Source organism: Podarcis gaigeae (assembly GCF_964106915.1).
Source record: "Podarcis gaigeae genome assembly, chromosome: 2".
In the NCBI taxonomy this organism is placed as follows: Eukaryota; Metazoa; Chordata; class Lepidosauria; order Squamata; family Lacertidae; genus Podarcis; species Podarcis gaigeae.
Genome location: NC_139679.1, coordinates 111,894,851 through 111,910,307, shown reverse-complemented (window position 1 = coordinate 111,910,307; position 15,457 = coordinate 111,894,851). Strand labels below are relative to the sequence as shown.

The 15,457-nt window shown below is 45.4% G+C and overlaps 2 protein-coding genes across 2 annotated transcripts in view; one reads left to right on the top strand and one right to left on the bottom strand.

The window, feature by feature from the left end:
- MDC1 (mediator of DNA damage checkpoint 1) overlaps positions 1 to 3,098 on the top strand; it is a 38,636-nt gene extending 35,538 nt beyond the window's left edge. The window contains exons 14-15 of the mRNA XM_083723161.1: positions 1,861 to 1,971; positions 2,739 to 3,098. Of these exons, the coding sequence (XP_083579287.1) occupies positions 1,861 to 1,971; positions 2,739 to 2,993 (366 nt within the window). The 3' untranslated portion in view covers positions 2,994 to 3,098. The remainder of the gene's footprint in view (positions 1 to 1,860; positions 1,972 to 2,738) is intronic.
- Positions 3,099 to 3,734: 636 nt separating this feature from the next.
- On the bottom strand, positions 3,735 to 14,231 carry LOC310837673 (nuclear factor 7, brain-like). Its single transcript, XM_083724635.1, has 6 exons — positions 12,404 to 14,231; positions 10,676 to 10,771; positions 9,368 to 9,601; positions 7,060 to 7,082; positions 6,834 to 6,973; positions 3,735 to 5,486 (listed from the first exon to the last, which is right to left on the bottom strand). The coding sequence occupies exons 1-6, from the start codon at positions 12,863 to 12,865 to the stop codon at positions 4,972 to 4,974; spliced, it is 1,470 nt and encodes a 489-aa protein (XP_083580761.1). The 5' UTR covers positions 12,866 to 14,231; the 3' UTR covers positions 3,735 to 4,971.
- Positions 14,232 to 15,457: the final 1,226 nt, after the last annotated feature.

Sequence of the window (15,457 nt, the reverse complement as noted above, 5' to 3'; positions counted from 1 at the left end):
CCGGCAAAGGGGATGCAGCAAGGAAAACCGTCCCCTCTCTGCTGGGAAGCACTGAGCAAAGGTGAGTCCCCAGGCAACGTTGCCGATTTGATCGGCACAAGGCATGCAAGCTTCACCCCCCAGTCGTTCTCAGACTCCTTATTGGGTGAGCAGCGCAGCCAAGCAACACAGTTGGAGCCTCCCTCCTCCCTGGCTGGCAGGGAAGGAGGGAGAGGAGCTGCTTCCTTTGAAACCCAGGAAATTTAAGGGACACCATCAATAAGGGACAGCAGCGGGACACGGCGCTGGGATAAGGGAGTTTCCCGCCAAATAGGGGACGGTTGACAGCTATGGCTACAGGTGCAATTTGATCCCAGAGTTCCCCCAGTTGCACTTCTGGATGCTTGGACAGTTTAGGGAATTAAAGAAACACTGTGACACTGCTTCCCTACAGTTCCTTGGGAGGTTGGGGGGCAAGATCGGCAGAAGGGTCCCCTTTAGTAGTTCCACTGCCCTTGAAAAGTTTTGGGAGAAGGCATTCTCTGTGGCAGGCCCTGAGTGGTGGAATTTCCTCCCCACAGAGGAGTGTGATAGTATTAGGATGAGGAGCTGTAATGCTAAACCGCCCGAGGTAACAGTGGGAGGCAAGATACAGAATGAAGGCTCAGAAAATGCCTTCCAATTTTCTGAGGAGCAGCCGTATTGGTCTGTTGCAGGAGAAACAACCTAGAGCCTTGCTAATCCTTTTAAAGACTAACACATTTCATTATGGTGTCAGCTTTCTTTCTTTTTTCTTTATATTTTCAAATTTATACATTTCATTAGCTTTACAATGAATTTAACATTTCAAAGAATTGTTGCTTTTGAATTATGGTGCTGGAGGAGACTCTTGAGAGTCCCATGGACTGCAAGAAGATCAAACCTATCCATTATGAAGGAAATCAGCCCTGAGTGCTCCCTGGAAGGACAGATCCTGAAGCTGAGGCTCCAAAACTTTGGCCACCTCATGAGAATAGAAGACTCCCTGGAAAAGACCCTGATATTGGGAAAGATGGAGGGCACAAGGAGAAGGGGACGACAGAGGACGAGATGGTTGGACAGTGTTCTCGAAGCTACCAACATGAGTTTGACCAAACTGCGTGAGACAGTGGAAGACAGGAGTGCCTGGCGTCCTCTGGTCCACGGGGTCACGAAGTCGGACGTGACTAAATGACTAAACAACAACAACATTCTTGCTGCTGTTGTAGCATACATAAATAAATTTCTATACAATTTAGGTACTTTTTTTTTTAAGAGATATTTATTAAAGTTTTACAAAAGCATGAATACAAAATACATGAAAGAAAAAATAAAAATAAAAAATATAACATACAAAAGACAAAACAAAAAGTAAGAAAAAATTTAAAAACAAAACTGTTTTTTGTAACTTTAAACTCCTTTGCTTGTTTCTTTGACCTCCTCACACCTCCCCTTTTTGTATTCCCATTTATATAATCAAATCAGCAAATCCTTACCCTCTTTCATTTATCTTAACTCTATGTCTTAACATTTTTTAACTCTATATTTTCATCCATTATCAATTCATTTTTGCATATTCTTATTAACTTTGTTGCTAATGCCACTTATTTTCAATCCAACATCATTTACAATTTAGGTACTTCTGTCCCTATAATTCCCAAAAGAAAAGCTTCTGGGTTTTTTTTGGTTTTTTTACAAACGTTACTTAAAAGATCTTTTTCAATTCATTATATATCATTTCTATGGTGTAAGCTTCCATCTTGAGTCGCAGGCGTAATCCAATTCTGGCTCAACCCTTCCTCACTAAGCTTCAGATTCCCATGCTCCTTTGACACACCACAGACCTGTCTCTTTTCCTTCCAGGGCTACGAAATCCACGTTACGCCTAACGTCAACCTGGAGCTGGAGGACATGAGGAACATCGTGCAGTGCGGCGGTGGGAAGTTCTTACCTAGAATGCCTCGAGCCTACAAGGTGAACCGTGCGTGTTTACATGGCATCCCGTGGGGTGCTGGCAGAAACACTGAGGCAAAAGGAATACCTGAGAGCGAGACCTGACTTTTTTAATATACATTTTTATTAGTTTTTTAAACATACCATTTTCAACAGTAATTAAACATATTTTTACATCTTATTCAATATTTTGACTTCCATCAGTCGAGTCTGAAAATTTCCAATCTAATCTCTCAGTATACATTTCTTATTTTCCGTTACATTTAAAACTCATAACCAATATCTATTCTTTATCTACTTTCTAGCACTTCATATATTTCTCCCTACAAAACTTCTTATAGTCCTACTAGCGTAATTTGTTGATTACAGTTGCTCTTCAAATAGTTCGTATAATTCTTCCAAACTTCTGTAAATCTCTGTTCCCGCAAGTTTCAAATCCTTCCTGTCCTTTTGTCCAATTCTGCATAGTCGACTATTTTCGTCTGCCATTCTTCTTTCGTCGGAGATTCTTCTTGGTTCCATTTCTGGGCTAACAATACTCTTGCCACTGTTGTTGCATATAAAAACAATTTAACATCTTGCCTATTAATATCCTGACCTATAATACCAAGTAGAAATGCTTCTGGGTTTTTTTAGAAAATGTATATTGCAACATCTTTTTCATCTCATCATATATCATTTCCCAAAAGTTCTTTATTTTCTTACAATCCCACCATATATGATAAAATGTTCCTTCTTTATCTGAGAGCAAGACTTGACTCTCAACCTTTTTTATTTATTTGCTTAAGGACAAGTGCGTTGTGATTTCCTGTCCCGAAGACCTGCCCCGCTGCAAAGCGGCTCAGGACGCCAGGCTCCCCATTGCCAACACAGAGTTCATCCTGACCGGTATATTGCAGCAGAAGCTGGATGTGGATGCCCATCGGCTGAACGGGATGAGCGCCCCCTCCGTTGCCGCTCCCCCGACCAGGACGAGGAGGAAGAGGGCGGCTGCGGCGCCAGCAACCCCATCCTTGCCCAGCAGAGCCAAGAGACGGCGTTGAGACCGAAGCGCAGCCCGTTACATGGCGACGTTGCCTTAAACTTGTAAATAACTCTTTTGTGTTTTGTTTTTTTACCACTGTCAATAAAATGGATATAAAAAGCAACCTGGTTCTTTTGGAATTGTGTACCTGCGAGAAAGGGAGGGTGTGTATATTTCCTGTGGCTGTGCCAAGGGGGGGGGGGAATATATGGAGTAATAATAATATTTTTATTAATTTATTATTTATACCAAACTGCATATGGAAGCCAAACTGTTTTCATGCAGGGCTTTCTGCAGTTCTGCCTCGGCAGGTTCAGGTTTTTTATTATACAGTGGTACCTCAGGTTACATCCGCTTCAGGTTACAGACTCCACTAACCCAGAAATAGTACCTCGGGTTAAGAACTTTGCTTAGGAACTTTTTATTGATAATAATCAGCTAAATAGTTTGAGGATCTACACAACTTTGTAACTGCAGAAAACAGCAGTCTCAGAGAAACCAAAGACTGGATCTGACGGAAGTCGGGGTGTGGGTGTGGGTGGGTTTAGCCGGAGGGGGGGGCAGGAAAAATGGGGGGAAAACAAGGATGATATGTTTTTGGATAATATTTCTTGTTTTAATCTTGAATAAAAAAACTTTTTTAAAAAAGAACTTTGCTTCAGGGTGAGAACAGAAATCGTGCGGCGGCATGGCGGCAGCAGGAGGCCCCATTAGCTAAAGTGGTGCTTCAGGTTAAGAACAATTTCAGGTTAAGACTTAACCTGAGGTACCACTGTAAATAATTTTTATTAATTTTCAGTTAAAAACATCCCAATTGATAACAAATCCAATCAGAATACAAACACAAGTTAATGTGCTTTCAAACCGTCTTGAACTGTCTTTCTTTGATACTTTTTGGATGTAGTAAGTAAGAGCCACCCCTCGTGGTTATAAGGCCATCTTTGACACACTTCGCTAGTACGAAAAGAATGTAAGCAAATGTGCCTAAAGGGCAGACCATACAAGAGCTAGTTTTGCCCTTGTTGTGCCCTCCAGAGACAACTGGACTCCCAGCTCCCATCAACCCCAGCTAGCTAGCGTGGTCGGGGATGATGGGAGTTGTAGTCTGGCAAATATGCTGTGTTGGCTTTGCCTGCTTCAGACAGTTACCAATTGTATGAAGGGCTTTTTTAAAAAAGTAAATAGCAGGCCCTAACCCAGATCATAGATCCCTGGTGGTTGTGGGAATTAGAAGGGCTTTTCGCTCCTTTGCCTCATTCTGGATCGGGTCCTCCATGCCTGCTGTTTGTTGGTCTGGAAGAAAAGCTAGAGCTCCCATCGCACCCAGTGGAAACCTTTTCTTTCAGTGCAAATGACATTTGGCCTTATTTACCTTCCTCCCAGGATCCCTGCCTGTGTTGCGCACATACATATCTCCTGCCCGCTACTTGGCTTTTTTTTTTAAGTGATCTATCAGATTGCTAATCTAGTAGAACTCTTACGTTATGCCCAGTTAAGAAATTGAGCTGAGAACCTGAAAGTCCCTGTGTCATGAATTTACTGAGTGAATGGAGCAAGTTACAGCTCCTCACCTGCGATAAGGAAGGGGATGGTAATCGTTTGCCTTCATGGCAGGGGCGTTTTGGGGAAAAGTCTAATGTTGAGAGCCACATTCCCTTCCCGTTTCCCAGGGGCACACACTTCTCAAACGCTTGGAGAATTGTGGCACACTTAAGAACATTCCAAAATCCACATTAGGGCAATGTCTTTTATAGGTCAGCCAAAACGTCACGAAATAGTGAGCGAGCCTTCAAGTTACTCAGAGCTCTTCTTCAGGTTTGATAGCAAATAAGGCGAGGTGGGAGGGAAGTTGGCTGATGATGAAGTCATGGAGTTTGCATCTTGGCTGGCCTGACAAAAGCACTGCCTTAGTATGGACTTTGGACTTTTATCTAATGGGCAAACACACCTACCTTTTCTTTTTATAATAATACCCTCTTAAGAATTGCTTTAATGTCCTAACTGTGACAAGTTTTCAAGCTTATGGTGCGTTTTTGCCTGAAAGCAGCTGGTGTAGGTTGGAAGAAAGGGTAGACTTTTTCGCTGAAACGGGCTGTGTGTGTGCAGAGGTGAGACCCGGCTGCTACATCATAGAAAGAAACTTGGCCTCCTTCAAAGTCCAGATACACACCGACCTTCCACCACGACGATCCATTTTGAGGCTCGCTATCCTCCTCTGTTGGCTCCAGACACCAGATCTTGTCCGTCAGAGAAGTGGGATCCTTGCCTTTTTGCCTTGGGATGGACTCCAAGGCTACGCCAATCAACCAGTCTCCTTTGTTTTGCACCTCAACCTCCCAGTAGTGTCTTCCTGAATGGAACCCCTCTTTCGCCAGCACAACGGGAGAGTCCTGAAATATCGCTGGATAGTTCAAGGGATTCTTAAGCAGTCCAAACGGCGTACGATAGTTTTGCAGTAAGAAAGTGTATTCGGGTTGAGCAGTGCCGCAGTCCAGGGTGATTGGTTCTACTTCTGATAAGCAAAGGAAAAGAACGAGTTAAATAAAATTGGGGCATCCCACCTTAGCTCCATCCTAGGTTACCAAAAGGGAAAGAAACAAGTGGACATGGGGGACTTTCTCTGGCTCTCATCTTACATTAAAAACGTCAGATGAGAGCCATTGTATTGGATCAGATTGTTATAAGGTGTGCGGTCTTTGTTGTTTTCTTCAGCTCGTAAGCCGCCTTGCGTATTGTACTATAGAAATACAAATTAAAAGTGAAATGAAATGAAATCTGGTGTTTAACATGTTAAAATGCAAGCTCCTAGTCCTCATGTTGGTGAATAGTCTGCAAATACAGTGAAGCAAAGTGTGTGATCCCTGCTTAGACGGAAGCTTTTCAAGAAATGGCAAAGTATCTTCTCTTCCTATATAGAAGCCAGTTCCAAACACAAATAAACATAATCAAGAAACAAAAGCCAGAGTGGAGATGTGCTGATAGGAACAGCCTTGGCCCTCTAGGGATGGCGCTTCTCAGTGTCAAAGCGCCTTTCCCCACATTATTCATGAATGGTTGCCGCTTGTAAACACAGCTGTACATTACAATGTCATCCCTCTGCTGAATCCTTGCAGAATGCAAGCTCTGCCTCCAGGCACGTAAGCAAAACAACAACAAACCTCTGGTTATGTGAAACATATTCAATAAACACTCAAGGCGTAACCGGCTGTACTTTTGAAAAAATAATATATACTATTCATTGCATTGAATTGTAGATTTCAACAGAAGTAGCTCATAAAGTTCAACGAAAAAAGTAGAAGACCCAGTGGATCAGTTCAATATCTAATTAGTTAATGCATAAGGTCCATATATGTGCAAGTGTCTATTCCACTTGTCTGTTCAGAGAGTCCAGCAATCCACACAAAAGGTTGTCGCAGTTCCACAGAATCCTTTCACAGAGTCTAAGACGAGGATTTCCGGAATATTAGCCTTGTTTCGCCATCCTGGGCTTAATCAGTAGTATAAACTCATATGTGATATCACAGGGCAGTGAATTTTAAAGCATAGCCTAAGGCTAATATTCCGGACATCTGATGGGAGGGTGTTCCATAGGGTGGGCACCACTACCAAGAAGGCCCTCTGCCTGGAAGTGAGTGTCTGGGACTCTGAACAGCAGCACACCACAATACAACATTTTGTTCCTCTTGCCATGGCAAGTCAACAGACGTGCCACTAATCTGTCTAATTCTCTTTGCAAGCAACCATTGCCACATCTTCTGCCATAGAATTCCATGTGTTAATCACGTGTGGTACAAAGAATGGTTTTCTTTCGTCTGATCTGACATTACTCTCAGTCATTCCTGAACCTCCTTTCAGTTACCTGTTCTGACAATGGACCTCATCTCGTTCCATGCTAGGTATTGCAGTGGACCCTTGAACTTGCCCAGGCAGAGTTCATTGCAAACAACAGAGTGGTCAACCTGGTTTCCTACTCCCTCAGCCTCCTTTTCAGCAGGGAGCCTAGTGGGAAGAGAAGCAGAATACCAGTTACAGCAAGTGGCCACCCGCTCTCACATATGAAACTAGCGGAAAGACACCATACTCACTTCTTCAGGAGCTCCTGGACACCCTGGGGAGGGAGAAAGAAGGTGAGATGGTTAGGAAGCTTGAATCTCTCCTTTCGTATCCTGGAAAATAACAGAATCCTGATACACCCCGTCATCCACCCTAATCTTGCCTTCATCAAAGCCCTCTGTCCCTCTGTCCTCCCATTGAATCATGGAGTGCTGGCTATCATGTCTGTTAATTCTTCTTTCCTAGGGGGCCTGGGAGTGTGGGGCTCCTTTCAGCCCACAACCCTAACCAACCATACCCCTTGCCTTCCCAAAGACTGAAGGCACTCAAGCCTTTCCAATATTCCTACCTGATTTGATAAGACACAGAGAGACGACTTCCCCCTCACAGAGGAGATTAGATTGACATGGAAACTGTTTTTCTCCAAGTCAGCTTCACACACAATCATAGGATATTGTGGAATCCCATGGACAAGAATGATGAGGGTAGAGCCAATGGTAAGATTTCCTCATCTAGCGATTAATATTTCACCTGGGTAGACCAACACCTAGGTGGAGGGTTCCCGGCATACTGGTGCAACTCAAATATAAACACCAACAACTGGGGAACACTGGCCTGCGAGCGCTCCAATTGGAGAACAGCCCTTTACCCAAGGTGTTGTGGATTTTGAAGACGCTCGAACTCAGGGCAAAAGGGAGAAATGGGCTAAGAGGAAGGAACACATGGCAAACCCTCACCATGATCAATGCCCATCCAGAAACCAATGTCTCCACTGTGGAAGGACGTGTGGATCCAGAATTGGCCTCCACAGTCACTTGCGGACTCATTGTTAAAACCGTGTTCATGGAAGACAATCTTACTTGGCTACGAGTGATCGCCAAAGAAGAAGAAGAAGCAACTCAGGTTCATGCTGATCCAGAGAAGCAGCAGCTGCAGCACTAGCAATATGTATGAAGGGGACAGGGCTGGAAATTGGGTTTTGGCCGGGTACCAAGTCACACAAGTTGCTCAGACTGAGGAGCTAGCTTGGCTGCAAGTTTTATAGGGTTAATTGTTTCCACAATGGCTTTTGGGGTTCTAGAATCATGGAACTGGAAGGGGCCACAAGGGGCATCACGCCTCCTGCGTTGACTCCACCTACCTAAATGCCAGTCCTTGCTCCGAAGAGTCTTGGCCCTCTCCCCATTCTGAATACTTAACCTATTCTGTGTGATTGGTTATAGATAGTGATGTGGGGCAGCCCACCTTCTAGCATGTTATTTTTCTGTGGAAAATTTGCCATTTTGTAAAAGCAGAGACATCACCTTGCCAACAAAGGTCCGTATAGTTAAAGCTATGGTTTTCCCAATAGTGACGTATGGAAGTGAGAGCTGGACCATAAAGAAGGCTGATCGCCGAAGAATGATGCTTTTGAATTATGGTGCTGGAGGAGACTCTTGAGAGTCCCATGGACTGCAAGAAGATCAAACCTCTCCCTTCTGAAGGAAATCAGCCCTGAGTGCTCACTGGAAGGACAGATCCTGAAGCTGAGGCTCCAGTACTCTGGCCACCTCATGAGAAGAGAAGACTCCCTAGAAAAGACCCTGATGTTGGGAAAGATGGAGGGCACAAGGAGAAGGGGACGACAGAGGAGGAGATGGTTGGACAGTGTTCTTGAAGCTACCAACATGAGTTTATTTCCTTGACATCTGATGGGAGGGCATTCCACAGGGTGGGTACCACTACCGAGAAGGCCCTCTGCTTGGTTCCCTGTAACGTCATTTCTCGCAGTGAGGGATCCACCAGAAGGCCCTCAGAGCTGGACCTCAGTGTCTGGGCTGAACAATGGGGGTGGAGACGCTCCTTCAGGTAGTCTCATTCCATGATGACTCTCTGCCCTACAGTGGAGGGCATGGATAAGGGAAATCTGGAAGACGGGTGGGTGGGTGGGTGAGAGCATTGTTAGTGTGGGTGCCTTGACAGTTGACTCTGAGAACGCAGGAAGGCCTAACAATCCTTATACTGAAAGGTGTAGCAAAGGCTGTTATTTAGATGTTTCTATGTTGTATACTAACATGAGTTTGACCAAACTGTGGGAGGCAGTGGAAGACAGGAGTGCCTGGTTTGCTCTGGCCCATGGGGTCACAAAGAGGTGGACACGACTAAACAACAACAAAAGTTTGTTACTAACAACGAAGGCAGCATCCAAAGCTTTCAGCAAAGAAAACGCAGCAATTTAGATCACTTTGCTGAAACATCAAAATAAATTTCAAGTGGAAACCAACAATTGTCCAGTCCAAAATTTTCTGGGAAACCCTCTGCAATGGTTACACTAAAGAGGTGCCAAGGTTTTGGCCTCACCAGGAGGAAGGCAGCTGAATCTGTCTGCTCCATTTTGGCCTTTCCCTGGCTCATCATCTCTCTGGCTGCAGACAGGCCCTCCCGAATCTCCCAGAGATACACCACCATGTTCATGTGCGCAGCGTTTTCATCCTCATCTAGCTGGGCCAGTACTGCATCTTTCCTCTGGCTCAGGAATCGCTGCAGCTCAGCAAAGTCGTCCTCAATGGTCTTGCGAAGGGAATCAGCTGAGTTCTGCAATGGAAAGAAGTTCCACTGGGAGGTTTTTGTGGTGGAGGAAGTGAGAACCCAGTTAGCCGTTCAGTGAGAAGAAACAAATGAATCGAAATATACCTTGTAAAAATGAGGGGTTGTTGCTAATCCAGGCCCCCTCACAAGCCCAACTTGGCCACATCCCCATTTAATGGTCTCCTTGCTTTTCAGTGGCAGGCGATGGTGCCTGCCATTTTGAAGTAAACCCGATATAAAATGAACTTTTCAGTTTTAGACAGTCCAGGCGAGAAGATTTAGTAGGTCTATAGCAGGCATCCCAAACCTGCGGCCCTCCAGATGTTTTGGCCTACAACTCCCATGATCCCTAGCTAACAGGACCAGTGGTCAGGGATGATGAGAATTCCCATCATCCCTGACCACTGGTCCTGCTAGCTGGGGATCATGGGAGTTGGAGGCCAAAATATCTGGAGGGCTGAGGTTGAGGAAGCCTGGTTTGGACCCTTTTCAAAAGTGCCACTTTTGAAAAGAAGCTAAACTAAGCTCCCATCCATGGTGGCTGCTCACCATCTTAAGTCCCCAAAATGCAATGTCCCTGCCTATAGACACAAGAACAGGCCTTTTCTGTGGTGTCTCTCCCTTTGTGGAATGCTCTCCCCAGGGAGGCTTGCTTGACTCCTTCATTGCATACCTTTAGGCACCAGGCAAAATAATAATAATAATAATAATGTCTATAACCAGGCCCTTTGGCCTTTAACTATCTGTGGCCTTTTAGAAGTGGGTGGGGAGTTTTTAATGAATTCTTTCCTTGGTTTTAATGTATCTATGTGGGCTTTTCTGTTTGGTTGTTAAGTCATTTTAGGTTGCCTTGGGCAAGATAAAGTGAATAAAAGAATATAAATAATAATAATAATAAGAAGTAGAAGAGGAAGAAGAAGCAGCTAGGAATTATCTTGGGTAAGATAAAGTGAATAAAGGATTATAAATAAGAATAAGAATAAGAATAAGAATAAGAATAAGAAGAAGAAGAAGAAGAAGAAGAAGAAGAAGAAGAAGAAGCAGCAGCAGCAGCAGCAGCTAGGAATTATTTCCTCTTACTCTCAAGGAACGCATGTTTTCTTCTTGACATCCTTCCTGTTGCTCTTGTTGTTTAATTCTGGTTTCCAGGCAACCCAGAACCTTGTCCAGCTTTCGCTAGGGGAGGAAGAAGAGTTTGTGAAGTTAGGCAGGTCAGGGAACCTGCCATGTCCCCCAGCGTTGTTTTTCTCTGTTTCCTTTTATTATTTTTGTTCTACATTCCAGGATTGCAGATATTCAATGAAGAGCAGGTTATAAATACTGCAAATAAATAAAATGCCACCTCCTTAACTTTTCTTTTCTGAACTAAACAGCCCTAAGTGTTGTAACCATTTCTCACGGAGAAGTTCCTCCATCCCCTTAAACATGTTGATTGCCCTTCTCTGGAACAATGCAGGGCTGCCTTCAGATGTCTTCGAAAGGCTGTCCAGCTACTTATCTCCTGGGCTCGGCGGGGGGTCACATAACTCCATACCCTCCAACATTTCTCCCATGAAAATAGGGACGTTCTAAGGAAAAGTGGGACATTCCGGGATCAAATTGGAAACCGGGATGGCTTCCGCAAATACGAGACTGTCCCTGGGAAATAGGGACACATGGAGGGTTTGTTATTATTTAATAACAAATAATGAGATGCCCATTTACACCACAAAGAACTCATAACCCACCTACTTTCAGCAGCCAGAAACATCATAACCAGACACTGGAGAGACCTGTCACAGGTAAGGATGGACCAATGGTACTGAATAGTATGGGAAACAGCCTTACTAGAAAAATTAACCAATAAACTGAAACTGACAAATAGAAGAAGACGCCTTCACCCTGGTATGGCTCCCTTTTATCACATACACAGCCCAACAAGACAACGACAAAAAGCCACTAACAGCCTACAAATCAATATGGCTAACCTGATCCAAAACACCCACCCACCCTACTCACACATGAAAACAAAGATCACCACAGCCAACCCACAAATGAATAACCACAACCTAGGCCAACCCCAACCTCTCTCACCACCAAAAGAACACAAGTGAACAGCAGAGAACCTGCACAAGCGACGCTGACACAAAACCCCACATATATTAAGTAAAATAGAAACATCCCCACCCGATCCCACCCCCACTCACCTTTCACCCCTCCACCTCTTTCCCCCTTTTCTTCCTAATGTTTCAACAAATGAAGGTAAAGGTAAAGGGACCCCTGACCATTATGTCCAGTCGTGGCCAATTTGGGGGTTGCGGCGCTCATCTCGCTTTATTGGCCAAGGGAGCCGGCGTACAGCTTCCAGGTCATGTGGCCAGCATGACTAAGCCGCTTCTGGTGAACCAGAGCAGCGCCCGAAAACGCCATTTACCTTCCCGCCGGAGTGGTACCTATTTATCTACTTGCACTTTGACGTGCTTTTGAATTGCTAGGTGGGCAGGAGCTGGGACCGAGCAACGGGAGCTCACCCCGTCGCGGGGGTTTGAACCACCGACCTTCTGATCGGCAAGCCCTAGGCTCTGTGGTTTAGAGACCACAGCGCCACCCGCGTCCCTCCTCAACAAATGAAACTGATCTGTAAAAAATGTTACTGGGAAAAACGAGAGAGACATTGCACATACTTTTGTAAACCAAGAAAATCTTTAACAACAACAGCAACAAATAAGGAGGAGTTACCTTCCCTTTCACAACACCGCCTGAATCAGCTGTTGGAGGGCAATTGCCTCACTTTACTTAAAGATCCCCAGTCTCTTGTTGCATGCTCACCTTGTACTGCTCAGCAGCGTCTTTCAAGGAGCTGAACTTGTGTCCGGCGTGGGCAGGCGAATCCACACAGCACAAACAAACGGGGTCCTCATCGGTGAGGCAGAAGAGCTGCAAAGTGCGACCGTGTTTTGCGCAGAGCAACCCCTGATCAGCACCTGGGCTGCTTCTGCCTGGCGGCGTCTCTTCGTGATTTTCTGGGTCTTCTCGCGCTTTCTTCTCGGGGACCTGCTCCTGGGCGTCTCTTGCCTTTTGGGCCAAGTTTCTCAGCAAGTGACTGGGTGTGAAATGTCTGTCAGGACAGGGGGCCCGGCAGTCAGGGCAGCTAGGAGCTCCCCATTGCCTGTCCCAGGAGGAGGCGATGCATTTCTGGCAGAAGCAGTGCCCACATCGAAGCAGCACCGGCTCAGTAAACACGTCGAGGCAGACGGGACAAGTCAGATCTTGCTGAAAACCCTCCGCCATCTCTGCTGACAGGAAAGGGGCTGCTACAGACTGCAGAGTCCAGTTTCGCTTTCTTTTCTCTAGTTCCTCCCTTCGCTTTTCTCTTGTTGCTTAAAGGAGCCACACCTTAGAGGTGGAGCCAAGCGACCTTTGCTGTAGCAATTTGAGAACTTTGGAGTCTTTTGCAATAGCAAAGAGGCACTTCTCCCGCCCCCCAGGGTTTAAAATGGTTAACTCTGAAATCAGCTGAAATTTAGGTCTTCTGTGTACTTTTAATGATCTTGTGCAGCTTTTTTTGAGGGTGGGCGCTGAATTTTTATGCTGGGATTTGTTTACTGTTGTATGGTGCCATGCTTTTATAATTAAAATGTAACCCTTCTGTTGTCTGCAAGGCGATCAGAGAACAGTGTCATGGTGTGACATGGTTGGCATTCACCTGTCTCTGTTAATTAATAAAATTAACTAAGGGGACATGGGGTTTTTACATTGCAGATACAGCCCTGCCGTGCACCAGTTTTGAGGCAGAATTAATTACTAAATAATACTGCGTTTTAAAGAGTTATTTTGTGTTATGTATTCAGTGGTCTGTGTTTGCCTGAACTTAAGTCTGGACTAAGGATTCTGAGCCCCCCCCCCATGTTCTGATTAGATACATGATATCCAATCACAGAACATTTCAGGATTTGGGCCTCTGCCATTGGCCTTTAAACTCTGGGTCATGATTCGCAGCTTGGAAGTTTAGACAGCCAATCACGTTGGGAGTGGGAGTGGCCCAGGACTTCAGAAATGTGTATAAACAGTTGCTTTGCCCGTTGTCAGTTCTGTTACAGTGGTACCTCAGGTTACATACGCTTCAGGTTACAGACTCCGCTAACCCAGAAATAGTGCTTCAAGTTAAGAACTTTGCTTCAGGATGAGAACAGAAATCATGCTCCAGCAGCACGGCGGCAGCAGGAGGCCCCATTTAGCTAAGTGGTGCTTCAGGTTAAGAACAATTTCAGATTAAGAACGGACCTCCGGAACAAATTAAGTACTTATCCCAAGGTACCACTGTATTTTGTACACAAGGAAGGAGTGATATGTACTTCAGGCGTTGAAATGTGCTTGATGACAGTAAGGACTCAAAACTATATCGCTCTTTACTTGACTTTTTAATCTCGGCACCCTGAAACTCCAGCCAAATTTCACTCGCAACCTGGGTTAGCTACAGGCATAGCTGTCAACTTACAGATTTGAAAATAAGGGACCAGCAGCCTCGAAAATAAGGGATCAGCAGCCAAAATAAGGAATTTTCCGGGCACAGGTATGTTCAACGTCTGAGCCCCTCCGAGTCAAAGGCAGAAAGCCCAGCCAGCAGCCAAACGAAGCCTCAAGCGGTGGTTCCCACGGCGCAGCAACCCGGCAAAGGGGATGCAGCAAGGAAAACCGTCCCCTCTCTGCTGGGAAGCGCTGAGCAAAGGTGAGTCCCCAGGCAACGTTGCCGATTTGATCGGCACAAGGCATGCAAGCTTCACCCCCCAGTCGTTCTCAGACTCCTTATTGGGTGAGCAGCGCAGCCAAGCAACACAGTTGGAGCCTCCCTCCTCCCTGGCTGGCAGGGAAGGAGGGAGAGGAGCTGCTTCCTTTGAAACCCAGGAAATTTAAGGGACACCATCAATAAGGGACAGCAGCGGGACACGGCGCTGGGATAAGGGAGTTTCCCGCCAAATAGGGGACGGTTGACAGCTATGGCTACAGGTGCAATTTGATCCCAGAGTTCCCCCAGTTGCACTTCTGGATGCTTGGACAGTTTAGGGAATTAAAGAAACACTGTGACACTGCTTCCCTACAGTTCCTTGGGAGGTTGGGGGGCAAGATCGGCATAAGGGTCCCCTTTAGTAGTTCCACTGCCCTTGAAAAGTTTTGGGAGAAGGCATTCTCTGCGGCAGGCCCTGAGTGGTGGAATTTCCTCCCCACAGAGGAGTGTGATAGTATTAGGATGAGGAGCTGTAATGCTAAACCGCCCGAGGTAACAGTGGGAGGCAAGATACAGAATGAAGGCTCAGAAAATGCCTTCCAATTTTCTGAGGAGCAGCCGTATTGGTCTGTTGCAGGAGAAACAACCTAGAGCCTTGCTAATCCTTTTAAAGACTAACACATTTCATTATGGTGTCAGCTTTCTTTCTTTTTTCTTTATATTTTCAAATTTATACATTTCATTAGCTTTACAATGAATTTAACATTTCAAAGAATTGTTGCTTTTGAATTATGGTGCTGGAGGAGACTCTTGAGAGTCCCATGGACTGCAAGAAGATCAAACCTATCCATTCTGAAGGAAATCAGCCCTGAGTGCTCCCTGGAAGGACAGATCCTGAAGCTGAGGCTCCAAAACTTTGACCACCTCATGAGAATAGAAGACTCCCTGGAAAAGACCCTGATATTGGGAAAGATGGAGGGCACAAGGAGAAGGGGACGACAGAGGACGAGATGGTTGGACAGTGTTCTCGAAGCTACCAACATGAGTTTGACCAAACTGCGTGAGACAGTGGAAGACAGGAGTGCCTGGCGTCCTCTGGTCCATGGGGTCACGAAGTCGGACGTGACTAAATGACTAAACAACAACAACATTCTTGC

Coding starts and splice junctions, on each gene's coding strand:
- LOC310837673 (XM_083724635.1), bottom strand. CDS start 12,865: ATGGCGGAGGGTTTTCAGCAAGATCTGACTTGTCCCGTCTGCCTCGAC. Junction 7,083..9,367: donor ATTCAGCTGCCTTCCTCCTG/GTGAGGCCAAAA, acceptor CTCCCTCCCCAG/GGTGTCCAGGAGCTCCTGAA. Junction 5,487..6,833: donor GAGGTCCATTGTCAGAACAG/GTAACTGAAAGG, acceptor TTTGCTTATCAG/AAGTAGAACCAATCACCCTG.